We start from the raw sequence: 27696 nt of genomic DNA, 5'->3' as shown, positions 1-27696 counted from the left end.
TGGGATGAAAGTCCATCCTTTTCAGTACCCTCGACTATACACATCTACATATATATTGTCTATATTTATATATGTATCTCCTATATATCTTTACTTATTATCTGCTTTTTCACTGCTATCGACCTCTTCTTTAACCACGTGACTGGGATGTCCTTCTTTCTATTTTGGGCAGTAGGTAAGAGAACATGGCCCGTGCACTCTGCTGTCCTCTTCTGTTATTATTTCCATCTTCTGCTTCACTTTCTACTTCCTCCTTTATGGCATTTGTCCACTTCACTCTTTGACTGGACCTCTGCCTCTCTCCCCGGTATTCAGGTTAGGTCTTATAACCACACTACCAAGGGTATAAAAGAAGACACTGTGAGTATTGCCGAGTATTTCTTTTTACTTTCCCTTCTACTGTTACTGCTAGTACAGGCGAGAGACTTGCTCTGAGATATAGAGACAAAGATATTTGTGCTAGTACTAACGCGTGATCTACACATCTAGGCTAGAAGTGATAAAGAGTGGGACAGATATTGGCTCGGACTTTGGCTTGCTTTTACCGGCAAATACCAGCATCAAGGTAAAAGTCAGAAGTGCAGCCATGAACCCATGTAGATTTGACCAGTCTTCAAAGGGCTGTGGAGGAGAGAGTACAAGCACGATCCCGTTTCCTCCTTTTCCTTTTGATATGCCAGAGGAGATGGAGAATAACAACTTTATTCCAACACTACAAGGGCCACCACCTCACTATACTGGGCCTCAGAGCAGTTTAGCTGGGTATCCAGGGGATAATGCTAAATATGCTTCAGTGATTAGGGATAAAATGGGCTCTGATCCCTCAGTTACTCACACTCACACCCACCACCATTCTTACGTGGAAAATACCTTTAGACCCCAGCAACCAATTACTTATGATGCAGCTTCACGCCTTGTACTTGCTGTGCCTGCTACCAATAACACCTATGGTAATTCCCAGCCCGCTGGGCCAGCAGAGGGCTTTGCTGCTAGCGTGGTGGCATCGCCTAAAGGCCCCTCTCACCACCAACAACATAATCGGCCTTTTTACGGAGGCGCGTCAACCCTTGGGCTTCATTCTCAAGGACCAGAACAAAATCAGCCAACCCACGAACATTCAAGGCACGTTAGCAACGAGCTTCGCGAGACCAGCCACACAGTTCCTTCGCGTCCCGCCTCCCATGCAGCATTAGCTACTCTTACGAGCAAATCAAACGTTACAACCTCGCAGGGAACCGGCGGCTTGGGAGGAGGAAATACTGCAGAGATGGAATTTTATTACCATAACCATGGGATTCCGGGAACGAGATCGAATCATAGAATGGTCACTGCGATCAACCCAGCACTGGCAGCTCATCCGTTGCAGAATCTGGCTGGGATAGAGACAGGAGGGCATCATGGACATGGGGGAGAGTTTGCCGTTCACTTCAATCCTCATCGTCACAGCCCTCAACGTACTCATCATGGGGGACAGCATAGCTTTTCACTCGACCCAGGCTCTTCTCATTACCCACCTCCAGCGTTTGCGCCGTCTATGCCACGTTCAGTCCCGCCGATTAATTTCGCGAAGCACGCAAAAAATGCAACTGTATCGGCTCCTGCGACCTCAGCGCCCACCCCTGCTTCCAAGACGAGACCTGCAAGCCCAGCAGGGCCGTTTATTCCAGGGCCTGATAGCATAAGTCCTACAAAACAAGAAGAAAAATTCAATGTTCAGAAGTTGTTGCTGGAACGGCTTGGGGAGAAGTCAGCCGCTGAAGCCCTCGACATCGACTTTTCGATGCTCACCTTTAACCAGGCTGATCACTATCTTGACCTTATCGGTGCCCCCCCTAGGCCAAAACCAGAAGTACTAGCTGCTCGGAATGCGATCACTGGGGAGGGAGAAGCGGCGACGTCTAAGGTGGCTCCTCAAAGTTTGGCTCCAGGAAAGTCTATGAAGGCATCTTTAAGTCCTGACGACCATCAACTTCTACATCGAACTTCGCACAACCATTCCACTCAGAAACATCCTGATGATCTCGCTAGAGGAGTTGCGTTAGCAGCAAAATATAATATTCCAGGTTTGGCTATTACACGAGTTGCAAAATTCCGTCAAGAGCGTGAAGCTGCTATGGCTCAGGAAAAGGAGTCTCCACAAATCGCGGCTGTATCCCGGGCGCCATCGCCTAAGCACGATACAGGCGAGAATTTCGCTAGCCCTGCCTGGGATGTCAGCAACCTTCGAAAAGCCGGGGTCATCCCATCAGCTACTCCAGGACCAAGCGAAACGAAAAATATCACCACAGCCCACAGATCAGGAGCCCGCAAGAATTTCCCACCTCCAGGATTGATTCGTCCTCATGTTAACTATTACCCTGGAGATTATGTGGGGATTAATCGCCCCGTCCCGTGGGTTGTGGATACTCCTGAAGAAGCCGAAAAGAAAGCCAAGAAGGTGGAGGCTGCTACCACTTCTGAAGCTGAGAAGCCACTTCCTGTGCTACCGCCTGCACGCACATTGCAACAAAGTCCTATCGGTACCGAACGGCGCTCCATGCTACTCGCTGGGGAACGAAATGCTCGTGTTAGCGAAACTCTTAAATGGTACCGTGCAGACTACCGTTGGAACGAAGGCCTCCGCGAACGTTTGGATACTATAATGAAGGAAAACCAGCATTACCAGGAGAATTCACAGGCACCTGTAGCTGTTCCCAAAGAGCTCTTTGATTCGGCTGAGCAAAATACCGCTTTGCTTGCCCAGGCCATTGTTAATCTCCAGTCTTACCTTGAGGGAGACGCAAGAGAGCAGTCCGAAAATTTCGCTCAATATGGACCAGTCCCTGATGAATGCTGTGAGCCATCCAAGGACGGGAACTTCAGCCTTTTTGATGTCCAGCCAGGTCCCTTTAGAGGACCAGAGACGAGAAATTAAGACGCAGTGTGCAGAGAAGCTTCATCATGATTTTTATTCCTTTTGTTCTGTGTTGTGTCCTTTAAACAAAGTCTGAAAAAAAAAAAATAAGAAAACAAAAAAAAAAAAAAAGATAGGTGAGAGAGTGTGTGAGAAAAAGGCCTTTTAGAGCTTGCAGTTCATTAGGAGGTTTCTGGGTTTTAAATAAGGTAGTTACTTAAATTAATAGTTAAATTGATAAGGTTACCTCCCGTTTGAAATAAATACATGTTTAAATGGATTCACCAAGTCCAACCGCCAAATGCCCAAATGCATGGCCTGGACTCGTATAATTAGGGGGCAAAAGCCATGAAAGGAGGAAGGAATATGTAACCATCGAGAAAGAGCTTAAAGATAAGAGGGAAGTTAAACCCATTATGCTGGAAAATAATCCAACTCCTGGCCTCTTTTCGTTAAGGGAATCCGTGCTCATGAGCCATCCATCATATTAAGGAGAAAAACATGGTAAAAAGGCAAAAAGGAAAAACAAGCCGTTAAAGACAAAAAGGAAAGATCCTGGCAAGAAAGATAAAATGGTAGGCTAAGCCCAAAGTCAAGTATCCAGAGAAGAGAATAGAAAGGCTATGAACAGTATGAAGCGGTTGGTGAAATAACTGGGCTCTGGACTGCTGGACTGGAAGCGTGAAACAGCTCTATCAGTAGGTGTGTGAATAGGGAGAGATTATTAGCAGGATACAAGGTTGATATGGTTGTCATTTAGAGTCGAGCAAGCCAGGAGCATTTTATGAGGATGGAATACTGTGCTGACGACTGGGGAAGATCGGGTATGGTGCAAAAAGCTGCTGTGAGGCTCAAAGGTAGATAGATGAGTGCCATCGACATTGAACGTCTTGACTTCGCGTCGATTGGTTCCGCTAATGAGAATCATGTTAGCTTGATTGAAAAAGCTCAAGGAGGTTGTGAGATAGGGAGAGACATACATGGTGAAAACAGGGGCGTGTTCATGAACACCAAGGGTTCGCAGGGTATCTTTAGTCGCTTGGGTTGACTCAATAGAGCGATCCATTCTTAGATCCCAGAGTCGAACCTCGCCGTTGCGGCTACCGGAGACTAGTTCTCTCACGCCGCCTCGTTGCATGTGTACGTTGGTAATCCACTGTTTGTGTTCTCTCCACACTTTAACCATTGCGGTAGTTGGCTTTAGACGCTGGTCGAAGACACGGACTGCACCATCGCCAAATCCTGCAACGAAGATGTTGCCTGCTACTTGATCGGAAGTCAAGGAGGTGATGCAGGATCCAGAGCGAGCAGAGATATCCTACATTTGACTGTTAGTTATAACTAAGGGTAGTAGTAGTTGAAAAAAAAGGTCTATACCATTGTGCAAACTTCAGTTGCTGCATTCCATACTCGGATAACCTTCACATCCCCGGCTACTAGCGCTTTGCCTTGACCTTGTTGCCATTCGAGGACTAGTCCAGCGTTTTTATTGCTGGGGATTAGTTCAGGCAGGGCACGGAACGCCGTGAGGACTTTGACATTCTTGCTCGACTCGTAGCTGCGGAATAATTTGATTACACCGTCGGAGGAGCCAGTCATTAAAATAGCCTGGTCATCTTCGTTGATGAAGCGGACTTCATTAATCTTTGACCCTAGAGGGTTGCCGTTGGAGAATCGGTTGAGATATGTATTTGATTGCCAATCCCAGATGCTAAACCTGTTAGCAACTATGAATGATATATGGAAAGGAAAGGCAAACGAGCTCACCATATTGTATCCCTATCATCAGCCACTGCAAGATGATCCTCGAATTGATGGAAGCACATCTTCATTGGCTGGGTCGAGTTGTTTATGAGAGAAACAGAGTTATCCCAGCGAGTACTTCCAGCTCTAGCCTTCATTGGCTGCGTCTCAACGATGATTCTTTCATTCCTGCCTCGCCGCCAGAGACGTTCATTATAATCTGAACTACCGGGCTCATCAGGCTCATTGGGTTTCATTTGGGGCTCTCGGAAGTACTGTAGTCAAAATGTTAGCGGTTCCTCAAACAATTTAACGGGCTCACAGTAATACGTACCTCTGTTGACCAATCTAAGAACCGACTAACCAATGGAATAACTGGATCTTCTTTCATATCTCTCGGTTTAAATCCCCTAGAAGATGGCGTAGGTGCTTGCTGGTATGATCTCGCAGAGGCACGCTGGTCATTAACCTCCGGAGGCCTGGTCCACTCAGCAGGTGCGCGACCCCTGGGTGTAACCGTAACACGGCTTTTAGGCACTTGGGGTTTGGCAAATGCGGCGGAGTTGGGAGAGCCTGGAGGTTGTGGACTATTCGATGAAGAGCCGAAAGCCATGTTTTTCAAGGATGCAGCAACACTGGCTGTCCTCCTTAAGCTTAGGGAGAGATACCCTTCAGGCTTAGGCGCTTGCTGGCTCGGAGGGGTCTTTGGCCTAGCGTTATCGATGGATTCCAGCTGCTGTGTTCTCTTTGACTGAGCACGTGTGTATAGTTCAAGGATGTCCTCTCTTGCTTTCCTAGCCAGAGTACCCATGGGCGATTCTAAAAGTGCTTTGTGCACAAAATCAACGATTATACCGCCGTCCTGCGCGACATCTGGATGGGGATCGACGGATAATATAAGAACTAGCTTCCAAATCGAACCGATCACTGTACCGTGAGAAACACCGTTCTCGGATGGTTGGGGAGGCGACATCAACGGAGAGCCGACAGGTTGGGTTGTTAGAACCTGCTTCTCCTCCAGTAGCTGCTCATACGCAGAAACTATGAATTTGTTTTGATACCTCTTAACAAAAGTGGATACGAAAACCAGGAACTCCTTTCGCACAAGAACGCTACCATCAGAGCCCATTGGGAGCACTGCCATTGCAAGATACTCTTCGATTTGGGCTACCTGATCAGTAAGATCTGGGATGCCAATGAAGCTAGTTAGAGCATGGAGCATTGCGGCTCTAACTTCTGGAACAGGGTCGGCGGCGAGTTCACAGAGCTTGGGCGGTGCAGAGGCACGAATTCCCATCCATTTTGCCTCTGGGAAGTCATTCCAAAGCATACTTAGGCATAAGCATGACCACTGTCGTAGTAAGGGGTTTTCGGTATCCAATAAGTGAGTTAAGCATGCCTCAATTAGTTCCGGAGATAGACAAACATGTTGCCCCTGAGGGTATTGTTTGCAGAAAATAGCAACAATAAATGCACACATCGCTCTGTGGTCGCTGACATTCGCAACGGGTATGGGGGAATTAGGGTGGAGAATGGTGATAAAGTAGTGAATGCCATTGTCTTTCAGGAGATCATTCTGTACGGTATGATCAACCGCCATTATCCTAGCCCAGATGAAGACCATGACAGGTTTAAGCTCCTGGGCAGCACTTTGGAGTAGTTTGACAACATAAGGGAAAATACCAATGCTAAGAGCGAGGTGAACAGCCCAAGGGCCGAGATCGAGGAATCCACTCAAGAGAATCAAGGCCCGTAATCGATGAGCTTGACTAAGCAGAACCTGGAGGACGATAGGAAGTTGATCTGGTGGGTTCTTTTCCGTAGGCCCGGACGAGAGGTAGACTTCAAATGCCGTGAGTTGCTCAGCGAAGAATGGAGAATGCTGGTATTCGTAGTGTCTAGTGCCCTCTTCTTGTTCAATGAGAGCTGGAAGTTGAGCAAGGACCATCTCAACAGCCAAATCCCAGCTTTGCCACAATGGGTGAGTGTGGGTAATAGGCAGTTTTGGTGAGGATATTGGGTGACATTCGTGAGTTCTCATGATTCGTTCACTCAGCAGGAAATTTCGGAACAAAGCAGCAACCATGAGATCTTGTCGGAAGAGCTTCTTAAATAAGGGGCGAGGAAGAGTGTTCCAAGCTATGGTATCTGTAATTGCCGTGAATATCCAATTAAGCTCACCCAACGGACTTCGTCTATCTTGCAGGCGACCCGGGACCCTAAACTCATCCACAGAAAGGCTCGTCTGCAGAGGATTTTGAAGCACAAAGTATCTCAAGGCTATCTCGATAGGGGTTGTAAGACAGCAGGTGAACAGATCTGCCGGGAGGTCAGGGTTTGTGGGTAGGGTTTCGTTCTTCTCACAAGCAGCAAGAAGAATGCAGTCACCGTAGTTTTGGAGCGATGCAATGGGATCTCTCTTACGAGCTTCTGCGTTCTCCTTTTCATGCTTTTCAAGAAAGGCATGGAAGTTCTGAACAATGTTACCGGCATGAGAAACATCGAATACAAACAAGCTGGGACCAGCAAGCCATGTCTGCAGGTCGTAAAGGGAGACAGGGATATATTGAGTGTAATTCTTGTTGAACACCCAGATTTCGCCAGAAGGCGTGGGCAGCGGAACTCCGTGACCGTTGTAATGAAAGAGAACCCTTTCATCCTTTGCATTGCGTCGAAGAGAGATGCAGAACTTCTTCGTTTCCTCTACGGACGGATCCAAGTACTGCTTGTATCGTGTGCGTAGACTGAGGGTTTCGTATTGCTCCTGTAGCTTTTTTCCGATTTGTTCCATAACCTTATTCTGCGCTCCCGTCGTGGAGGTTGGGTCTACCCAGCATTCGAGTTTAGCCGAGGGGTTCGTTTTGACTACATCTGGTGGATCTACTCCAATGTTCAGGCAGATAGCAAGTGCAGCGGAGACAGTCTTCAGTCTATCTCTCATGCGCCAATCTTGGCTTCTCCAGACCTCGTCCGGCTGCTTCGGGATGCCATTGGTATCATGTCTTTTCTCAGTAAAATACATGTAAAAGCTCTGCAAAAGAATAAAACGGTCAGTACGAAGAAGCGCAACAAAATGAAAAAGCCAGGCGCTCTACTCACGGAGTTCAAGATCTTCAAATATTCGCTCGAGGTGTATTCCTCCTGCCAGCCATGACGGAGCTGGACATCTTCTTCCTCGCCTCCCAAAGCCCTGACATCCGGACCCAGGTCATGCCAATGTTCACTCTTTGCTCTAATCAAAGCAGGTTTGCGTCTATTGCCGTTCATACTAGGCCCCGGGCGCGGCCGTGATTCGTTTGCAGAGGAATGCGAGCCCTCCCCGGCATCATCAGTTGATTTGGAGTTGCTTTGGAACTGGACGGCGCCGCTGGTAGCTGATCTATGGTGCCCTCCGCCGCTTGATGCAGAAGGTTGGATGACCGGGCTGGAATCTTGCGGGTCGGCAGTAGCCTCGAAGGAAACTCGGACCGTTTTGCTCTGGCCTGAGCCAGGGGTTCTGTCTACCTCCTGCGTCATACTGTAGTGCGGGTGAGAAGGCGCATTTCTGCTCATATCAAATTTGGTTGTTGCGGTAGTGGGCGTGGCTGTCGTATCTAGAGGGACATACCCGTTAGTATTGCGTCAGAGGATGAACCTTCAAATGATAGCCGGTAACTTTGTGTATCGACCAGGCAGTTTAAGAAGGAGGTCTATGGCAACGACATCATACAGCTGTGCTCCCAAGATGCCCAACCAGCTAATACGGGGGAGGGGACGAACGAAGCTTACTCGAATTAAAAAGGCCCAAGACCTGCTGGCTGCCAGTTGACGTTGCAGCGCGTAGTGGAGAAGTGTGAGAGTCGAAGCTCTTCGGAACATGTGAGAGAGAAAGATCACAGCGTCCGCCACTTGTAACTCATTTCAGGCCTTGATATCAATCAGAGCAGCCCGCTGCATGTCTCGCGCTCCGCGGCGGCTTTCTCGTCTTTTTATATTTATCGCCAAAAACACCAAAAGATTCACTTCGAGGTCGAACAAAAAGGCCGAAGCCGCTTTGGGCAAGCTCCGGCGGATCATTAATAATCCGGAAGAGACACGTGAGCATGCTGAGTAATGCGGAAGTTGCCTGCGGTTTAGATGAAGACGAAGGAGCAAGTTGAAAGTTGATAGACGACGGCGAGGACGACGTTGGCGGTTGGCGGCAGGTTTGTATGTTAGGATGGATATAGGTGGTGTTAGTACAGCTGGTCAAACATACGCCATTTGATACAAACGCTGGTTAGAAGACTTTGAGCTTGTCCAACTGTTAGTCAATTTGGTAGTCAGCTCGTTTGTAGCAATTTTAGACGGCAGTAGCCGTTACTTTCGCTGTGTAACTCAGCCGCAAGCATTGATCGCTTTGAATAATCCTCCTTCTGGTGTCAAATTGGTAGCCGGATACCAAGTCTTCAACCCTTGAGCAACTCCACTTCCTCGCATAGCAACAGGGGGAGAATACTACCGGCTTCGTTCTGCTTATCTACCAATCGCCTAGCTAGCAAGCTCGCAAAAACCACGCAAAGACCAGGGGCCGTGATCTTTGCGAAGGAAGAGCCGATAAGAATTTGCTTTTAAGTATACGAGGCCTGCTGCTTGTACGATGTCTTGCTGTGAAAAATCACCGTCGTCTTCCAGCGAGGCCAAACAATCTCCGTATCCAAGCAGGAAAGAAGATTCTCAGCCTCAGGGGGTCCTGGCCAGCTTGTCCCCGGTCTTCTTTGCCCTGCTTCACAGTTCCTGCTGCTGGCTTCCCGTGAGTCTGCCGATCAGTGCATATATAGCTGTGATACCAAGCTAACTGCTGTTTTTACTCCCTCAGGTTGTCCTTGACTTCCTATCAATTGGAACCGCGTCAGTGAGCATCTTCGAACGTTTTCGGCCTGCCTTCCTGCTCTTCACTCTTCTTACGCTTGGGTGGAGCGTGTACCGTAACGGATTTGATAGTCGCAATCTTCGTCGAATAGCCGTGTCTGGTCTTTTTTTACTGTGGCCTTACATCTCTAAATTGCTTAAGCAATCACAACCACACGCCGAGGGACACAAGAGCTGCCATTGAGGGAACATACCTGCACACGACGAATATACATACGGACACACTCGCAAACATGTCATTGTGTGGATTACGGCCTGCAGGGCTGCGCTGGATCAGCCAGCTTCCTAGAGCTACTTCATACTCCAGCAAATTCCGTTATGCCGTGCCTGCTTCACTGACGACGATACGGCCTGCACACCACTGCGCGAAATCTCAAAAGTCTGACGAACCCATATTATCCGTGGGGTTCTGGAGCTCAAAACCGACTTGGAAACGGGCTGGCGTGAACACGTTCCGATGTCTGATCGGGTGCAGTCTGGGCGATTTCTCTGCTATGTGGTTCTTGCAGTCATGCTATCCCGGCATTGGAACAGGTCTCATCATGGGAATAGCAAGTACGTTGTTTTACTCTTTTTACTCTTTTTTTTTGGCCCCCATGCCTATGTCCATGCTAACCTACGAGCGCAGTGGCCTCGGGACTGACGTCGTCCATGCTGCTTGAGACTGTGCTACTCCGGCTGGGCCGCGACCAGTTGTCGTGGAAAGCTGCAGCCAAAACGGCCGCAGGCATGAGCCTTGTGTCGATGCTCGGGATGGAGACCGTACAGAACCTGGTGGACTACCACCTGACGAGCGGCGTGGTTGCGTTTGACGACCCGTCCTTCTGGATGGCTGCAGCTGCATCTGCCGGCGCCGGGTTCCTGGCGCCTCTCCCGTACAACTACACCCGGCTGCGGAAGTACGGGAAGGCCTGCCATTAACCAACTCTTCGCTCTCCGTCCCCCGTGCGGCTGGACTGGCTATAATAGGAGCCCCGTTATTAACTCTGATAAGCTTTGTATGGGCCTGTCCCTTGTATCTCCTTCTGCTGCTCTGCTGCTCTGCCGCTCTGCTCCGTAGCTCTGTCCGTAGCCACCAACCCCCGGCCACGTTGCCCCTGTATCCCTCTCGAACCCACTGTAAAATAGCATCTATCCAGGCATGCATCTCGATCTCCGCCTCCTGTGCGTCTCGTCTCGCCTTTATATCGGATTAACCTTTCTGCGCTTAATCAGATCGCGGCCCCTGACTAAGCGCCGCTGACTAACCCGATTCGTCGACCCCCTGACTAGCTCCTTCGCCTTCGTTTGGCTGGCGAAAGAACGAAAAAAGAGCGAGAAAGGGAAAAACGACAGCGAGGCCGAACTTCACTTCTTCATCTCCTTCACATCCTCGCCTTCTCCCTCCTCTTCCTCTTCTTCTTTCTTCTTCCTCCTTCTCGCTGCGCCAGGTCTCACGGTCAAGGACTCTGCGAAAAGGCTCCCGCACGCCGCCGCCGCCGTCTCCCTCCGCCGCCCTCGACCGCCTCAGCTCCCAATGCTTATTTCGTCTAGTACTACGACTCTGCAGCCGATCGCGCGCGCTCTATGAATGTTTGGGTCAGGAACACCCGCCAGAATCCCTTAGAACGAACCGACCATTTAGCCACTCCTTCACCCAAAGTGATAGCCGGCTGTCGAATAATAATCAGCTACGTCGACGTTGCGAGCAACCTATCCGATCGCTTCTTCCATTCATTCTAATTCTCCCCTTGTTGGTTATTAAACCCGACTTTTGCTGCCGTTCCGCCTGTCCTCGCCCGTGAATAATAGCATCGATTCGATCGAAACGGCGATTTCCTGCTTCTCAGGAGGCCCTTAACGCATTAACGACCGCCTTCGTTTCATTGTTGCCGTGGATGTCAATACCTTGCGTTCTCGATATCTGAACAAAAAATTATCCTTTTTTTCTTTTTTTTTCTTTTCCCTTTCTATCCCTGTTCGAAACCGACTATCTGGGACGGACGACCCTTCTGCTTTTCCCTCTTCCCCCGTCCCCTTTCAGACCGCAGTCTCTCTGCTGGAGTGAGGTTTGACGCTCGTTTAGACTCGATCATTGAAGATGTCCTTTCTTTTCAAGTCGAAGAAGAACCAGCAGCAGAACCAGAGCCAAAGCCAAAGCCAAATCCAGAGCCATGCTTTGAACCATAGCCAGCCACCTCCCCCTGCGGCCGCGACGAGGAATATCCACACATCCGAAGGGACGGGTTCGGCTCCAACGTCGAACCCGTCCAGTTCGCTAAATGGTATTCGGGAGGTCGAGAGAGATAGCGAGCCAGCTCAGCAGTTTGGGTCAAGCAGCAGCTCTATTCCTGCTCCTGCTCAAGTAAACTCTTCATCGCCCAGCCCGAATCAGCCACCACCCAATGCCCGCAGAGATCGGGCGGATTCAGAGCCAAAGGTTCGTGCTATTAGCTTCTCTGAACGGTCTAGGAAAACCTACTCGATTAAGAGTCTAACCTTTTATCTTTTATTTTTGTAGGCACTGCGCAACCAGCCTGCTAATGGGGTACAACAACCTGCCGCTCCCAACCACGCGCTCTACCCTTGGTCACAACGGCGCATGAACTTCCCTTCACCGCAACTCACGCCTTTCCCTCGATATGGTGCTGCGATCAATGCCATTGCCTCTGCGGAAGGTGATATATACTTGATGGGTGGTCTAGTAGACGGTTCGACCGTCAAAGGTGATCTGTGGATGATAGAAAACAGTGGGAACAATTCCACATGTTTCCCGATCTCACCCGTCACCGAAGGGCCAGGCCCCAGAGTTGGACATGCTAGTTTACTCGTTGGAAATGCTTTAATTGTTTACGGAGGTGATACGAAGATCCATGATAATGATACCCTTGATGATACCTTGTATTTCCTCAACACTTGTGAGTACAATCATTTGCTGCTTTCTTTTCTTTTCTCTATGGATTTCAAGTTTGGAATGCTGATTGATCTTCTACAGCTTCCCGACAATGGTCTTGCGCCGCCTCCCCGGGACCTCGTCCGCCTGGAAGGTACGGACATTCATTGAACTTGCTCGGGTCAAAGATTTATGTCTTTGGTGGTCAAGTGGAAGGCTTCTTCTTTAACGATTTACTTGCTTTTGATCTCAATGCCATGAACAACCCGGGGAATAAGTGGGAGTTCCTTCTTAGAAACAGCCACGACGATGGTCCTCCCGTTGGACAGGTTCCTCCTGCACGAACTAATCACACAATGGTTACGTTTAACGACAAGCTTTATCTGTATGCCACCCATCTCTGTCTTACATGTCCAATTACCACAATGCTAATAAGAAAAACAGATTTGGAGGTACTAACGGAGTGCAATGGTTTAACGACGTCTGGGCCTATGATCCAAGAGGAAACTCCTGGACGCAAATTGACTACGTCGGATTTACTCCGACTCCAAGAGAAGGCCATGCTGCTACCTTAGTCGGCGATGTAATGTACGTTTTTGGTGGACGAACAGAGGAAGGCGTTGATCTTGGAGACTTGATTGCGTTCCGTATCTCGATCCGACGATGGTACTCTTTCCACAATATGGGCCCTGCACCCTCACCTCGATCAGGCCACAGCATGACTACCCTTGGTAAAAACATCATAGTTCTTGCAGGAGAGCCCAGCTCTGCTCCTCGAGACCCGATGGAACTTGGCCTTGTCTATGTTTTGGATACTACTAAAATTAGATACCCTAATGAGCAACCCACCTCCCCTACTGGAGAACGGCCGCCCCGGAGAGTTGCACAGGATGGAAGGCCTGCAGGTCAATCTGGCCGAACATCTCGTGAGGCTCAACATGTTATTCCTGATGCTCAGCGCCGGGGACCGCTGGGTCCGGCTAGGGACCCTAACGGAAGCCCAGCGGGTGGTTCCAGGTTACCAAGGGCTTCTATTGCTCAGACACCAGCCGGACCACCTCCATCTGGTCAAGCACCTCACCCAAGAGCTAATGCTATTCCCCCTCAAGCTAAAAAACAGCAAGCGGCACAGCAACAACATCCTCACCAACAGCAGCAGCAGCAACCACAACAGCAAACGCAGCAACAGCCGCACCAACAAACGCAGCAGCAAACACAGCAATATCAGCAGCAGCAGCCATCCGGGAAGCCTGATAGGAGTGTTTCTTCCTCCTCAGATCATAATCGATCATCCGAGAAAGACCGACAGCACAGCCGAGATACATCAGTTCAGGGAAGTAACAAAGGGGTTCGTGAGCACAGCCCGATGACTACTGCAACTCGCCAACAGCATTCATCATCACGACTTTCTGCACGCGCAATGGAGGCGGGAGAAGCTGCTCCGATGGTAACTCCCGCGCGACAACGGTCACTCAGACAGCAAAGACAGCAAAATTCAATTGACAGCGTGGACGATTCAATACTCGCTTCGGAAAACAGGGCTTACAGGAACTCCAGGAGTCTCACAGACGAACCACGCTCACCGCGCCTTACTGCCCATCAGGAAGCTTTGATAAAGGAGTTGGAGACCATGAAAACGAAAAATGCATGGTACGTGTCTGAACTTGCGTTAGCTCGCAAGGCAGGCTACACTCCATCGTCCGCTCCTGGTAGTTTTGAAGAGCGGTCGGTAGATTCCTTTAATGAAGGAGACCGTCCATTAGTGGAAATGTTACTTGCCATGAAGACGGAACTAGCTAAAATGCAGGCCAACGTTGATCGTCAAGCTGGCATTGCTTCCAAACGGGTTGCAGAAGTTGAACACCAGCGAGATATAGCTTTGAATGAGGCGGCTTATGCTCGTGCTAGGCTTGCAGCTCATGGTGGAGGCGGAGGAAGTCAGGGTGGTACACCAATGTCCGAGATGAGCAATCGTGATCTTGACGAAAGCAACTCCCAGCGCGCTACCGAAATTACTCGGCGTCTAGCTCTTGCTCTCACTGTACAGAACGAATTGAAAGCAAAGGTCGAGTCGTTATCTTTGGAACTTCAGGAGGAGAAACGGGCGAAGGAGCTGGCCGAGGAACTCCACGAGATGACGAACAAAAGACTGACGGAACTGGAACTTCAGAATAACCCTCTCGAATTGGAGAGCATGCGGGTAGAGTTACATCAGCTTCAGTCTTCGTACCGAGAAGAGACAGCTGCGCGTTCCGAGGCCGAGGCTGCGCTGAAGATGCTTCAAGTTGACTATGCTGAACTTGCTGAAAAGCATGAAGATATTTCCAGCCGTATGGAGAATCATGGGTTGAACGTTGTATCTCTTCGAGATGCAGTGCAAGCATCTGTTGCCAAAGCAGAGCTTATGGAGCAGAAACTCGAAGAGGAACGCCAGCACCGCGATACAATTGAAAGGAAGCTGTTACAGTTGAGAGCAGAACATGAAGAGCGCACCACAGAGCTCGAAAATACCGCTAGGCGACTTAGGGAAGCGGAAGAGCTTGCCGACACTCATGCTAAGGAGGCTGAGAGCCACAAGATTGCCCTTCTATCTGGATTCGACCGTGTAGCTAGTCGGGACTCTGACAAGAATAACTCCTTGACAGATCAGCGGGTTGCTGTGCTTCAGTCCCAGGTTGAGCGTGCCAATGAGCTGGTGAAGACTAGCCAACAGGCTGCGGACTCTGCTGCCGAAAAGTTACGTCGTGCTGAAGAGCGGATTGCTGGTCTTGAAGCCTATCAGGAACAGAGCAGCAGGGAAGGACTACAGCTTCGAAGACAGCTCCAGGCCGCCTTGAAGGAGAATCAGACGCTCAACGTCGAGAATCGCGAGGTGAAGGCTCAACTCGAGAACCAGCAACGTGATACCAATGCATTGGCCATCCAGCATGGAGCTCTCAAGGACCTGCTTGGTGAGCGTGGAATGAATATGTCTGATAGCAGACGATCCCCTATGCTGGATTCACCAGGATCACGCTATGGAACACCCGAGCAAAACCGACTGCGCGAACTCGAGCAGCAGCTACAGTCCAGCTTGAAGGCGCATGAGGAGACCAAGTCCAGCTTCGAGTACCGAGAGCAGGAAGTAGGCCGCGCTTACAGCGAGAAGCTTGAGCAGCTTGAGAATGACTACCAGTCCGCCGTCCATTATGTGAAGGGAACAGAGAAGGTGCTGAAACGCATGAAAGAGGAGCTGGCAAAATACAAGTCCCAGACGGCCAAATTGCAAGCTGAGCTAGCTGAAGTGTCTAACAATTCGGAGGCTGGAGCTTCGCGAGAGGTTGCAGCACCGCCCGAGTGGGAAGCCGAGCGTGATACGCTCCACCAGTCCATCTCCGAACTTCAATCATCTACAGCAGCATCCATATCGTCTCTCGAGAACAAGCTGTTGGCCGTCCAAGCCGAACTCGCCTCCGTACAGAAGAAGTATGACGAATCCCGCAGCGAGCAAGAAGCCCTGCAGGCCGAACTCTCAAGCACCACGGAGAAGGGCCTGCGTGACCTCGAGCAGCTCAAGAAGGAGAACATCCTTCTTGAATCCCGCGCAATGGACGCCGAGAAGAAAGTCTCGATGCTTCTGGACCAAGTTGAATCCTCCGTGACCAACTACCGCCGCCAATCTCAACAGGTAGCCAGCAACATGAACGCGAACGGGGCTAACCTGAGCCGCAATGTCAGCAACGCTTCCAGCGCCGCCAACGGGCCCCACGCCAACCGGCCGCGAGCGGACAGCAACGTCTCGCAGGACGACACGCTCTTGAACCACCGCGGCTCGATGGCGCTGGACTCACTGGCGAACGAGCTGGATGCACTTCGCAGCCACTGGGAGACGGCAAACCGCAGCTACAGAATCAGCACGCAGTTTGACTTTGACCAGACGCCCACGAAGGAGACATATAGCGAGGGACTAAGCGACAGTCTTGCAAACTGGCGCCGTCGACTGGACGAGGAGGAAGCGCGCGCCGACGAACCGAGTTCCAGCCAACAACAGCAGTCTCCAAATATCCCAACACCGCAACCTGCTCAACCTGTTGCTGCTGGCAATATACTATGAGCAAAAAAATAATGGCATGACCTTTCTCCCCTCTCGGGTCTATCCATACATAACCTTCTTGTGTATTAATATAGCCCTCTTGCCTTTTGACCCGACATGATGTCTTAGCGGTTATCTTCCTCACATATCCCCACCCCCTTTTTTTCCTCTTTCTCCCTCTTCTTTCCTCTCTACCGATCTATGTCCATGTACTCTCAATCTCATCTTTATCATCCCTGATATTCCCTCGTTTGCTTGCTTTGCCTTTGCCCTCTTTACTTATTTTCCCACTTCTCTTCACTCCATTCGCAGGCTCGGCTGGACTCAACGTGGCTCACTGTACCAAATAAACGTGTTTATCTTCGTTCCTGCTTTTGCTACTTACTTGCTTGCTTGTTTGTTTGTTTCTGCTTTTCCATTGCTCTTCCCCTTTTTTGTTTCCTATCGCCGTTGTCCTCCTTTTTTCACAATAATGCTGCTTACGTCCTTCTCCATCCTGCTTTACTCTTAAGATCATGCCGTTTGATTGTCCTCGTCTTCTTCTAATTCCCCCTTTGGTGGACTGGGTCTTTTTTGTTTCCTATTTTCCCTTTTTTTTATTATCTTACTTTTTCTTTTCCTTGTTTATGATATGAAATGTCCTCTTGCCATAAATAATCTCTCTATCTCTTTCTCTCTCCCTCTGGATAATTATGCAGGCAGGATTGATGTAAAGCGGCAAGTGTGTCAAATGGCAGTTCACTTTGTCCCTCTATTCCGTTTTCGTTCCTTTTTTCTTCTTCCTCTTCTCTATCTTATCATTTACGTCAGACTTATATCTATTTGGTGTTGTTTAATCTCATAACTACTTACTTGCATTTAATAAAGAAAAAGAAAAGAAAAAGAGTAAAAAAAAGTAAAACTTGTTGATATGTCTTGGTCGTGGGCTGTCCATATGATACGGTAGCTGCTTGTGATGCCTGGTTGACCAAAACTCCCCGTTTCAGCATATTCAATGCGAAGATCGTGATATAGTTATCATATACCCGGTAGATAGATAGATAGATAGAGAGCCGGCTTGTTGTAACATGACTTGACGGTGAGATTTATTTCAATAATCGGTCAGTCAGGGCAAAGGATCGTCCTACCCATGTACCCCTTTGCGGGCTATGCTATGTATGCTGTGCCAGTTTTACTCTCCTCCGTACTCCGTCCCTCAACCAATATAAGTAGGTTTCTCCGGTCAACTCTGCCTGCTCCGTACCACCAGACAGGGTAAAGCACACAGGCAACCTACTAAAGGTAGCTATCCCGCATGCATGCATATACAACATTTAACATTGACTAGTTTAAAATAAAACCACCTGGCCAATGGTCCGATCCGCTCGGAAGAGGGAAGGGGGTGTTTTAGTTAGCTGCCTAGTTGGGCGGCGAACGCAAGGGGCGGTGAAAAAATAAGAGAGAAACCCTCAGCCTGACTGACAGTGGCACGTTATCTCCCGTGTACATGAGGTATAGTTGCTTTATACTTAGAGGGAATAAGTAACTATAATGGCCCTGACAGGGTCAGAAGTCAACCGGGCAAAGACGAAAGGAAAAAGCGACTTGGCTTTGCTTTGTCCTCGTCCCAGCTTGGTTGTCCTTTTAGGCGGTAACTTCCCCCCAGACTTCAGCTTCTGGACAGGCCAAAGAGAGGTCTAGAAGGTTGAATCGACGCTGGGGGCGCGGAGTCAAAAAAAAAGCATCAAAGCATCGAAGTATCGAGAGTAACCTGCAAGAGTAAGAAGGGAGCAAGCAGATAAGAAAGGAGAAGGGGAAGAAGAAATAACCCCTGCTGGTCCCCCTCGTCTCCGCAGCTTGTCACTCACTGGTGCAGAAGCCGTCGGATGCAGCCGTGCAGAGAGAGGGAGAGGGACGAGAAAAAGGGGGTAAACTTGCTGCCGGAGAGCGATAAGAGACAGGCATGGGCGATCAGGCTGGAGGACTGGAGGTCAGCTAGCCGGGTAGCAGCAGGTGACTCGCCACAGAGTGACCGCCGCGAGAGTGAGAGAAGCCGTCAGGGGGAATAGAGGGCGTACAGAGCAGTGACAGTCACTGCAGCAGTGACCGTAGTGAGTTAGTGATAGCGGAAGCAGTGAAGAGTAGAAGTAAGAGAGTAAAAGAGTAAAGAGAGTAAAAGCGGAAGTCACTTTTCGCTGCGACGAGAGCCCAGCCACGTGACCAAAAGGGCGCCTTTTTCTGCCTTTTTTTCTTTCACCGACTTCCGCCGACTTTCTTCTTCTTCTTCTTCTGCTTCTTCTGCTGCTTCTTCGACCTCATCAGCGACGACGACGACCACCACCACCACCTCGACCGACTTCTGCTGCGTGCTGGCTCAAGGGAACGTCCCTTGGCCTCCATCAGACACCGGACAGCTCCACGGTCTTCCCGCCCTCCGCGAGGCCAGACAAGGTAGGACTTTCTCTGTCTTCTGGTTGGCCGTGAGGAGTGACGATACTGTTGTCCTTCTCTTAGCCGCCGCCCCCCAAAAAAGGATAAAAAAAGCCAGCCTCACCACTCCAAAACCTCACTCACCTTTCAACCACCCAACTCCCGCCACTTCATCATACATTAAACACTCAACCACCCTCACTCTTCAGGCGTCGACGGGCCCTTCTCCTTGCTTCTGCCTTGTTCTTCTTCCTCTTATCCTCTGCTTCTCTCGCCTTTTCTTCTGGCTGTTTATATCAGACAGAGACAGAGAGAGACAGGAAACCACGTCTTGCTGACCTGCTTCTTCTACTACCAGCTACCACATCTCGGCCCGTTGCATAAACCTGGACCGTTTTTACACAAGACAGACTGAATACTAATACAACCGACTATTAAATACCTCATCCGTCAAGCAGTGTTTCACACACACACACACACACACACACGCATTCGAAACCATTTTCCCACTCCCTGCAGCAGCCAACTGATTACTGCTTCTGGTGACCATCACGATGACGACCATGGTTAGTCTACACACACAGGTTCCCAGAGAGAAAGACAGCTTGGCCTAACCGATAGATAGGATCTCCGTGTTGGAAACAAGTATCGTATTGGTCGAAAGATCGGAAGTGGCAGTTTCGGTGATATCTACCTTGGTACGTCCCAGTCCTGCACATACACACAAACGCTTATGAATCTAACGACATGTGCAGGAACAAACATCATCTCTGGCGAGGAAATTGCCATCAAGCTTGAGTCCGTCAAGGCCAAGCACCCACAGCTCGAATATGAAGCCCGTGTCTACAAGTCTCTTGCCGGTGGAGTTGGCATCCCTTTCGTTCGCTGGTTCGGAACCGAGTGTGACTACAATGCCATGGTCATCGACCTCCTTGGACCTAGTTTGGAGGATCTATTCAACTTCTGCAACCGCAAGTTCTCTCTGAAGACCGTTCTCCTGCTGGCTGACCAGCTCATCTCCCGTATCGAGTACATCCACGCAAAGTCGTTCATCCACCGTGATATCAAGCCTGACAACTTCCTTATGGGCATTGGAAAGCGTGGCAACCAGGTCAATGTTATCGATTTCGGTCTGGCCAAGAAGTACCGTGACCCCAAGACTCACTTCCACATCCCATACCGTGAGAACAAGAACTTGACTGGCACTGCCCGTTATGCCAGTATCAACACCCACTTGGGTGTGGAACAATCCCGTCGTGATGACATGGAATCCCTTGGATACGTCATGCTCTACTTCTGCCGTGGCTCCCTCCCCTGGCAGGGACTCAAGGCCGCCACCAAGAAGCAAAAGTACGACCGTATCATGGAGAAGAAGATGACCACCCCCACTGAGGTTCTCTGCCGTGGATTCCCCAACGAGTTTGCCGTTTACCTGAACTATACCCGCTCGCTCCGCTTCGATGACAAGCCAGACTACTCCTACCTCCGCAAGATCTTCCGTGACCTCTTTGTCCGTGAGTCGTTCCAGTACGACTACGTCTTTGACTGGACCGTCTACAAGTACCAGAAGAATGCCCAAGCCATTGCCCAGGCCACTGGAAACGCCGGTAACGGCCAGGACGAGGACGAACGCCCACGCCGTATTGCCAACGCTAATGTTGCTTCTGGAAACCCGGCCATCCAAAACAAGCCCACCGCCATGGCCCCTCGCCGCAAGGTGATGGAGCGTGGAGCTTACGAAAACCCAGATGCGAACCGTGCAATTGGCGGCAGCGACAGGATGTGAGTATCTGCAACCGTTGGTTCCGAGTAAGGAACACTCCCTCCCCTCTGTCAGTGAGCTCGTGCTTTGAAGTGGTCCGTTTGATGTACGACGCTTGACTGGCCTGCACGGAGAGGGACAAATCCCTTTTCCTACTCGTGTTTTCCATCGAAAATCTGACTAATGTTATAGTTTTCGGCGCTAGGCTTCGTTCCGCTTCTAAAGGTGGTGCTAATCTTATGGGTATCGGTGGTTACCATTCGTCCCCTTACCACCGTTCATCGAAGCGGGATGATGGTAACAATGGTGCTCAGTGGTAATCATCTGGCAAGCAACTACGTTTTTTTTCTTCTTTCAATGATTTGAGTGGGATATTCTTTCCGCGAGGGGGGGTGTGTTGGGAAGAATAACTTTCTCTCACACTGCACACCCCCCTTAATGTCCTCTCATGTCTATCATTTTCATACCCTGAACTTTTGGGCAAAGATCATTCTTATCTACCCTATCGTTCAGCCTTGTCTGTTCTACAACTCTCCTTCCCTCGCCATGACTGTTTATGCTCCGATCACACCAAAGTTTTCATTTTATCACCTTGTCTGCTTCCTGGCCCGCATCTCGAATCCACCCTTTCAACTAATCGACATGGACACCGACACGTTTTCACTATCCTTCATTCTTTCGTGGATTATCAATACCAACATGGGACCCCGAGATGCAACCAAGCAGTCATCTATCTTTTGTGCTCGAGCAGAACTACCGTCATCTTCATCATCGAGGAGGGATGAGCTTTTTTCAGACATTCTTTTTGGCGGGATATCGTTTTCTAACAGTTTAATTGGGCATGACTGTTTGACGATCCTGTCTCTCTCTCTAATGACCGAGGATTGAACCATCAGACACGGAACCGGATTATACTCTTTTTAACACTTCAACCAAAAAAGTCAGCAACTACAACACATACCAAGGCGGCAGCACCACTTAATTAACATCAACTTCTCCGTGGGCCCGTATCGTGTTTTCATCCGGCTTCTTTCATCCTCGATCATCCAGGCATTTCTTACTTGCTTTCCTTTACCCCCCATTTTTTTACCTCATCATTTCCCCCTTCCCCATGCTTACGTTTTTTTCCTATCACCAAATTGACGTTTCCTTACCTTGTTTGCCCATGTTATGCTTTTCGTTTCTTAATTTTCGTTTGTTTTGCTCTGCTCTGTTAATGCGGGGACGTGAGGACAGGAGATGGGCAGTGGAGAAGACTGCACGTTGAGGGTTGAGAGGAGCACCGGGCATGGGTATGGTCGAGGAGCAGCAAGAGGGGCACCGATATTTATGACGTTCGACATCCTTTATTTAAACATTCGTCACAACACTACATACAATGTCTGCCTTCGTCAGAGGATGGATATTTTTGTGTGTATATGTGTGTGTATATCGGCACCCTTCGAACGCAACTCTGCCTTCCCTTTCTCTCGACAACAAAGTGGTACACGGCGACGGAATATGGCTAGGGTCGCTTCCGGGGTGGTATCATTTATTTTGTTTCTTGTTCCCCTACGTCCCTGATTTTCAATGCATGCGTTTTCACTTTGCTTGTTATTGTTTCTTATTGTTACTCTGCACCCAACCAATCTCCCCTTAAAGCACAGCACAACATTATCCTTTCAGAGACGCAAGTTTTTTTAAGGTCATTTTCACATTTCAATTCGGGAAGTCAGATCGAAGCAGGTGGCGGAAGATGGATCGGATTTGGTTTGGCAAAGGAGAGCACGCGTGAGGATGAGCTATTTTACACAGCAGGGGACGAGGGGAGAACCAAAAAAATACACACAAACACACCGAATTGACCTGCCCGATTGGAGATGATCTTTCTTTAACTCTGCCCTCTGCATGTCCCCTTTTACTTCTTGTCACTCATTTACACGAGCTACGAGCTACTTTATTTCCATTAACTAATAATAACTAACCGAACAACTTAACTTGCCCATCACCAAATCCAAAATATCATCTTCGCTCGCTACCAAACCCGCACCAAGTCTACCAATGTCGCTGTGGCTCGTTAAAATAGGCTAGCTTAGCCATCTGGCTAACTACGTCAAGACCGAGGCATCGCTAACAAGGTAACGAGTTGCGTTAGATAAAACAGCCCAAAAACAGGGCATGAAACAAGCAACCGGGACAAACCCGCTCGGGGAACCGAGCCTTCTCCATCAGTTCTCTCGCTATATCGCTCACCATCCACATGGGATTCAGCTCATACTGAATAGTGAATTCATATAGCCAAGTTAGCTGACGACCTGGCGGGCCTCCTCGCTTCGAAAGTAGAAGTGACCTCCGTAACCCGCTGTGGATGCGCGGCCGGCTAGGTGCTCCTCATCCTCCTCCTCTTCTTACTTACTCTTTGCCCCATAGTTAATTAACTGTATAAGTATCGATTTCGCCACTGCGAGCCAGGCAGCATGCATAACTAGTTGGTACTTACTCTCCGATGTAGAAGCCGACAGTGAATCCGGTGGGCAAGCCTAGACGGACGAGTTCATGCGAGTAAGGAACCCGAGAAGAGAGAATTAGGTAGTTACGGCTATGCATGCAACTATTTATGTGTTCCTCTCTCTCCCTCCCCCGGGAAGTGTGTTCCGTCGAGCTCAACAGTTTAGCTATTTAACTACCTAGCTAGCAGCGATGGATTTAATGTTAAACATCGTATCTAGTTGACGGGGCTAGTTAGCTAGTTAGCTAGTTGATGCTGGCTGGTGTTTTATCTATGTGCTTCCCCGATGTGCACGAGCGGAAGAATACGAAAAGGCCCCTGAGTTAAGCTGTTAGTTGCGCGAACAGATCAACAGAACCGAGCCCCCATGCAGGAGGATGGAATCAAGAGGGGGCCTAGAAGGTTATCGGTTAGTTAAGCAGGACGGGTAGCAAGGTAGGGTAGGGAATGGTAGGGAAGGGTAGGATAACGAGGTAGCTGGCTTGTTGGCGTTGCAACGTAGGGTCCGTATTCTTTATTTATTAGCTATTTGGTTGCTCCTCTCGGCAGTTCTTTGGATAACTAGTTAGTTAAAGCATTTAGCTAGCTTGTTGCTTGGGCTGGTGCCATGGCATGTAACTGTGTAATAATTTTGATATCCAGCTTCCCGACAGAGTATGGCCTGGGCGGATTGGAGGAACACCATGCATCCCTGGCCGGGAACTCTGTGGAATATTGAATAAAGTATTTAAATTAAAAGTATCCCAAGATAGCAGCAGCTAACTACTTAGCTAGCTGGGCTGTCTGCTTCGTTAAGAAGGTAGTATTTTTTGCCGCCTGGAGAAGCGGAAAAAGGCCGCTAGGGGGCCTTTGGTTTCTCATAGGTGGGACGTGGTCTGCTGGCTGCAGTTAAAATAGACAGACCGGACTCATGATCAAGCGCCTGTCAAGGAAGAGAGGAAGCTGATCAAGGAGAAAAAGGGTTGGGCAAGAGAAGGCGCTTCTGTCAGTGCAAGCCGGGCGCCCTTGGCGGGAATACAGGGGCACAACAGTTACCGTACATAATTAACTATAGGTGGCGGCTGCAGCAGAGGTGTACGTAACTAGCAGAGAGTCACAGGAGGAGGGTGGGTGTATAACTAACCAGTTGACGATGTATGTACGGAATAGTAGGCAGCAGGTACTCCGTCAGAGGTACTCCGTACTCCGTAGCAGAGTTGGATGTATCCAGCAGTTTAGGTTACTCCGTCGTAACTACGGAGTACGGAGCAGTTCCTCTTGACCTGAGGGAGATTGATGCCAAAAGGGGTGGGCCATGGATCGTGGGATGTGACGGGATGGAGCCGTTAAACCCGCAGCCAGGGGTGAGTTAACCACCTGCTTCGTTTGCATGTTCTTCTCGATGCGATGCAGCAGCAGCCTGCACGCACTGCACGCAAGGTCTGGCCGGGCCAGGCTCTTCTGCCCTGGCCTGAAGAACGAGGTGGGCGAAGAGGGTTGGTTGGCGGTTCGTTACTAGTCAGGCCGTGAGGGTGGGTGGATGGGTGGTGATGGCTTGGGTTCCGAGTGTTTCTTTTTTAAACCGGCTGCATCATTCGCCCGCTGGCTGTTCGCCCGGATGGCCCTTCCTGCTACTTGTTCATACGTCTCCGTCTGCTCTCTGCTTTGCTTTTTTCTCAACTTGGCTCGCTCGCCGTTGACCAGGACGGGGCAATGGAGAAGGGGGATGCGACGGGGCCGTTAGTTGGTGGCCGCTCGAGGGCTTGTGTCTGGGTGGCCGGGCTGGGGCACCGCCAGGGATGCCGCCTAAGTAGCTAAGCTAGGCAGAGGGAAACAAGACCAGACAGGCCCATGGAAGGTTGGCTCTATCGGGGACTATCTCGCACTAGCTACCTACGGATTGTCGTCACCGTAAGCGGCAAAGGTGGCTTGTTCGGACACGAGATTGCAGATTTCCAGCTTCTGGTTCTCCTGACGGTTCGTGGTCCGTACGAAAGCTGGGAAGGCAAAGGAAAAGCAAGGCCCTGGCCGAGACGAGAAGATTCGAACTGACTTGACTTGACTGACAGAGAGAAACGGCCGGAGTGATTGATTTGATAGCTAAAGGAGAGGGCGAGGAGAAAGCAAGAGAAAAAGAAAGGAAAAAGAGGGACCGATATCAAAGTCCAAACGATCATCCTCAGCATCATCCTTGACTTTCTGGCTCTCTCCCTCTCTCTTTCTTTTCGTCTCATCTCTTTCTCATCTCTCATATTCTTCTTCTTTTCTTCGTCTCTCTCGATCCTTGTTGCGAGTTAAATTCTTGTTCCCCACACCCTTTTTTTTTTTTTTTTGTTTTTGAATCCACAGCAGACCAAGAGCCTTGCATATCAGAAAGAGCGTCTGTATATATATTGAAACGCCCGTTCGGAGCTGCGTCTTGCCTCTTCGCCTAGCTGAGCTTGTTGCTTTCGTCTTTCGTCTCTTTGGCCCAAATTGTAGCTCTCCTCGCTCATCATGGAATACCCGTACTACTCGTCTGCTCAGCAGCAGGCATATCCATATTACGGCCAGCAGGCGCCTCAGAACCCTTCACAGGACCAGTTTGGATCGATGGTGCAAGGACCTGTATGCTTCCATTTTTTTTCGTCTTCTTTTTCTCCCGTCGTCTTGACCTGCCTATGTTGCAGTTTTCAAGGTTGTTCGATGCAACCGGTGCTGATATGCATAAACTAACTAGGACCAGCAGCAGCAGCAGCAGCAGCAACAGTTTGGTCCTTCGTTCCAGCAATTCGACCAATATCAGTTCGGTCATCCTCCTGTCCAGGGCCAAATGAACAATATACCTTCAGCGCATTATCCGAGACAGTCCATCGAGCCAGTATCAAGCGGATCATCGATACCCCCTTCTCTATGCGGCAGAGAGATCAAGCAGGATTCCATCGACTCGAATGCCTTTCCACAGCCCATCCCCAATGAAAATGGAGAAGATGGCCACCAAGAACGGGATCCCCGTAGCAGCAGTGAAGAAAAAGACTCCAACATGACTCCTGCTCAGAGTCGTAGGAAGGCCCAGAATCGAGCTGCGTATGTTCAGCCCATTCACGACATGTTTGTGTAAAAAAACAAGAAAGAAAGAAAGAAAGAAGGGTATTGGACATGTTACTCACGCAAATGAACAAATTATAGGCAGCGAGCCTTCCGTGAACGCAAAGAAAGACGAGTCCGCGACCTCGAGCAAGAGTTGACAGAGTACAAGCAGAACTTCTCCAACCTGCTTGAAGACAACGAAGTACTCAAGCGTCAAATGGCCAAAGTAGCCACTGAGAACGAGATCCTCCGCGCAACTTCAAAGGTAGCACACTGCCATTCTCCTGCTCATGAACCTGAACCCACGACAACAGGCCCAATGATATATTCCCCCAAGGACTACAGCAGTGCCGCCAGCACCGTCAGTGGAGGCAGTGGTCAGTCTGAACGCGAGAAGCATAGCAAACCAATCCACCCGGTCAGAGTCTGTGAAGTCACCGGCGACAAGCTGCTAGATGCGTCTGCTACCTGGGACCTGATAGTTAGCCATTTATCGGACTCAGGTGCCAAACTGGACGTACAGGATATATACGATCGGTTAAAGGGACACGCTCAGTGTGACGGCAGCGGTCCCGTCATCGGAGAGTCGCAGGTTATCAAGGCAATACAGGATAGCATTGCAGCTGGCAACGATGAGCTGATCTAGAGACATTCTCTACTTCTGCTTCTGCTTCTCTTCTGCGTCTAGGTTTTGTTGGTGGGTTGGAATTTATGGGTGTTGCGGGACATGGACATTATCATAACAACATCTTCTACTGCTGGTTTTTCTACTTCTTAGATATCCCCCCCTTTTTCTTCATCTTCTCCCTTTGCTATATTCTTTCCACTTGCACTTCCAGTTGTTGACTTTATGGCGGGCAAAATGTGTTCTATCTCAACTGATGTACGTACTGAAATCTACTCCGTTTCGCTCAGGGGTGTCTTCTGGTCTTCTCTACTCCTCTATCCCCTTCAATTGCTCTCACCTTAACAATTGTCGGCGTCCTCTATCCGCCATGAAATTGGGGTGTTTTCTCATCCCTCCAGGGTTCTCCGCAGAATCCCTGGCTGAAGCCCGAATACCCTGTAGCCCGGCGGGATGACCACAGTCATAATCCGCGCCTCAGCCACGATGTCGACATGCCCAAAGGACGGTCTCGGGACGTAACTACTTTACGTACAGCTGGAGATAGTCAACGGTCAATTTCCAATAGTTAGTTGAAACAAGGATGCGACAAGATGCTGACTTCCCATGTGATCCGATCGGATGCACGCTATGACTTTGGAGACAAGGAACAGGTATGTAGTTACAACTATAACGCCATCAAGAGTCATCGTCTTCCTCGTTCCTCCTCCCCCCCTCCCCACAAAGCCGCCCACCCATGCTTGCACATTGGTGCAGGGAATGTTGGCCCTTTCAACCGTAAACCGTCGATTTCAGGGACCACACCCTTGTCCGGGGCTCCATTTGAAATCTCCTTTTACCTAACCAGAATCGTATACTATACACTCACAAAAGGCCAAGAGATGGCAAGGGGAG

General features: G+C 49.6%; 10 protein-coding genes across 10 annotated transcripts; 5 read left to right on the top strand and 5 right to left on the bottom strand.

The window, feature by feature from the left end:
* Positions 1–673: 673 nt before the first annotated feature.
* On the top strand, positions 674–2914 carry MGYG_00516 (hypothetical protein; the record flags this gene model as incomplete). Its single annotated transcript, XM_003176380.1, has 1 exon — positions 674–2914. The coding sequence occupies one exon, from the start codon at positions 674–676 to the stop codon at positions 2912–2914; it is 2241 nt and encodes a 746-aa protein (XP_003176428.1).
* Positions 2915–3617: 703 nt separating this feature from the next.
* On the bottom strand, positions 3618–8152 carry MGYG_00515 (WD repeat-containing protein mip1; the record flags this gene model as incomplete). Its single annotated transcript, XM_003176379.1, has 6 exons — positions 3618–3807; positions 3874–4211; positions 4271–4604; positions 4661–4911; positions 4971–7667; positions 7736–8152. 6 exons carry the CDS (start codon positions 8150–8152, stop codon positions 3618–3620), a joined length of 4227 nt encoding a protein of 1408 aa, XP_003176427.1.
* A 1120-nt stretch (positions 8153–9272) lies between these two features.
* Positions 9273–9766, bottom strand: MGYG_08896 (hypothetical protein; the record flags this gene model as incomplete). The annotated part of the gene is made up of 3 exons (XM_003176378.1): positions 9273–9413; positions 9454–9488; positions 9721–9766. 3 exons carry the CDS (start codon positions 9764–9766, stop codon positions 9273–9275), a joined length of 222 nt encoding a protein of 73 aa, XP_003176426.1.
* MGYG_00514 (hypothetical protein) lies at positions 9760–10447 on the top strand (the record flags this gene model as incomplete). The annotated part of the gene is made up of 2 exons (XM_003176377.1): positions 9760–10081; positions 10155–10447. The coding sequence occupies 2 exons, from the start codon at positions 9760–9762 to the stop codon at positions 10445–10447; spliced, it is 615 nt and encodes a 204-aa protein (XP_003176425.1).
* A 322-nt stretch (positions 10448–10769) lies between these two features.
* MGYG_00513 (hypothetical protein) lies at positions 10770–11320 on the bottom strand (the record flags this gene model as incomplete). Its single annotated transcript, XM_003176376.1, has 3 exons — positions 10770–11090; positions 11140–11178; positions 11273–11320. 3 exons carry the CDS (start codon positions 11318–11320, stop codon positions 10770–10772), a joined length of 408 nt encoding a protein of 135 aa, XP_003176424.1.
* Positions 11321–11606: 286 nt separating this feature from the next.
* MGYG_00512 (kelch-domain-containing protein) lies at positions 11607–16491 on the top strand (the record flags this gene model as incomplete). The annotated part of the gene is made up of 4 exons (XM_003176375.1): positions 11607–11945; positions 12027–12423; positions 12501–12783; positions 12843–16491. The coding sequence occupies 4 exons, from the start codon at positions 11607–11609 to the stop codon at positions 16489–16491; spliced, it is 4668 nt and encodes a 1555-aa protein (XP_003176423.1).
* Positions 16492–19433: 2942 nt separating this feature from the next.
* Positions 19434–20961, top strand: MGYG_00511 (CK1/CK1/CK1-D protein kinase; the record flags this gene model as incomplete). Its single annotated transcript, XM_003176374.1, has 4 exons — positions 19434–19463; positions 19505–19577; positions 19635–20661; positions 20847–20961. The coding sequence occupies 4 exons, from the start codon at positions 19434–19436 to the stop codon at positions 20959–20961; spliced, it is 1245 nt and encodes a 414-aa protein (XP_003176422.1).
* A 309-nt stretch (positions 20962–21270) lies between these two features.
* Positions 21271–21931, bottom strand: MGYG_00510 (hypothetical protein; the record flags this gene model as incomplete). Its single annotated transcript, XM_003176373.1, has 2 exons — positions 21271–21557; positions 21796–21931. The coding sequence occupies 2 exons, from the start codon at positions 21929–21931 to the stop codon at positions 21271–21273; spliced, it is 423 nt and encodes a 140-aa protein (XP_003176421.1).
* Positions 21932–22675: 744 nt separating this feature from the next.
* On the bottom strand, positions 22676–23048 carry MGYG_00509 (hypothetical protein; the record flags this gene model as incomplete). The annotated part of the gene is made up of 3 exons (XM_003176372.1): positions 22676–22750; positions 22823–22897; positions 23037–23048. 3 exons carry the CDS (start codon positions 23046–23048, stop codon positions 22676–22678), a joined length of 162 nt encoding a protein of 53 aa, XP_003176420.1.
* Positions 23049–25604: 2556 nt separating this feature from the next.
* Positions 25605–26823, top strand: MGYG_00508 (hypothetical protein; the record flags this gene model as incomplete). Its single annotated transcript, XM_003176371.1, has 3 exons — positions 25605–25715; positions 25828–26174; positions 26277–26823. The coding sequence occupies 3 exons, from the start codon at positions 25605–25607 to the stop codon at positions 26821–26823; spliced, it is 1005 nt and encodes a 334-aa protein (XP_003176419.1).
* Between the last annotated feature and the right edge of the window lie 873 nt (positions 26824–27696).

This window comes from Nannizzia gypsea, genomic scaffold (genome assembly GCF_000150975.2).
Source record: "Nannizzia gypsea CBS 118893 supercont1.1 genomic scaffold, whole genome shotgun sequence".
In the NCBI taxonomy this organism is placed as follows: Eukaryota; Fungi; Ascomycota; class Eurotiomycetes; order Onygenales; family Arthrodermataceae; genus Nannizzia; species Nannizzia gypsea.
This window is presented reverse-complemented; position numbering and strand designations above follow the sequence as displayed.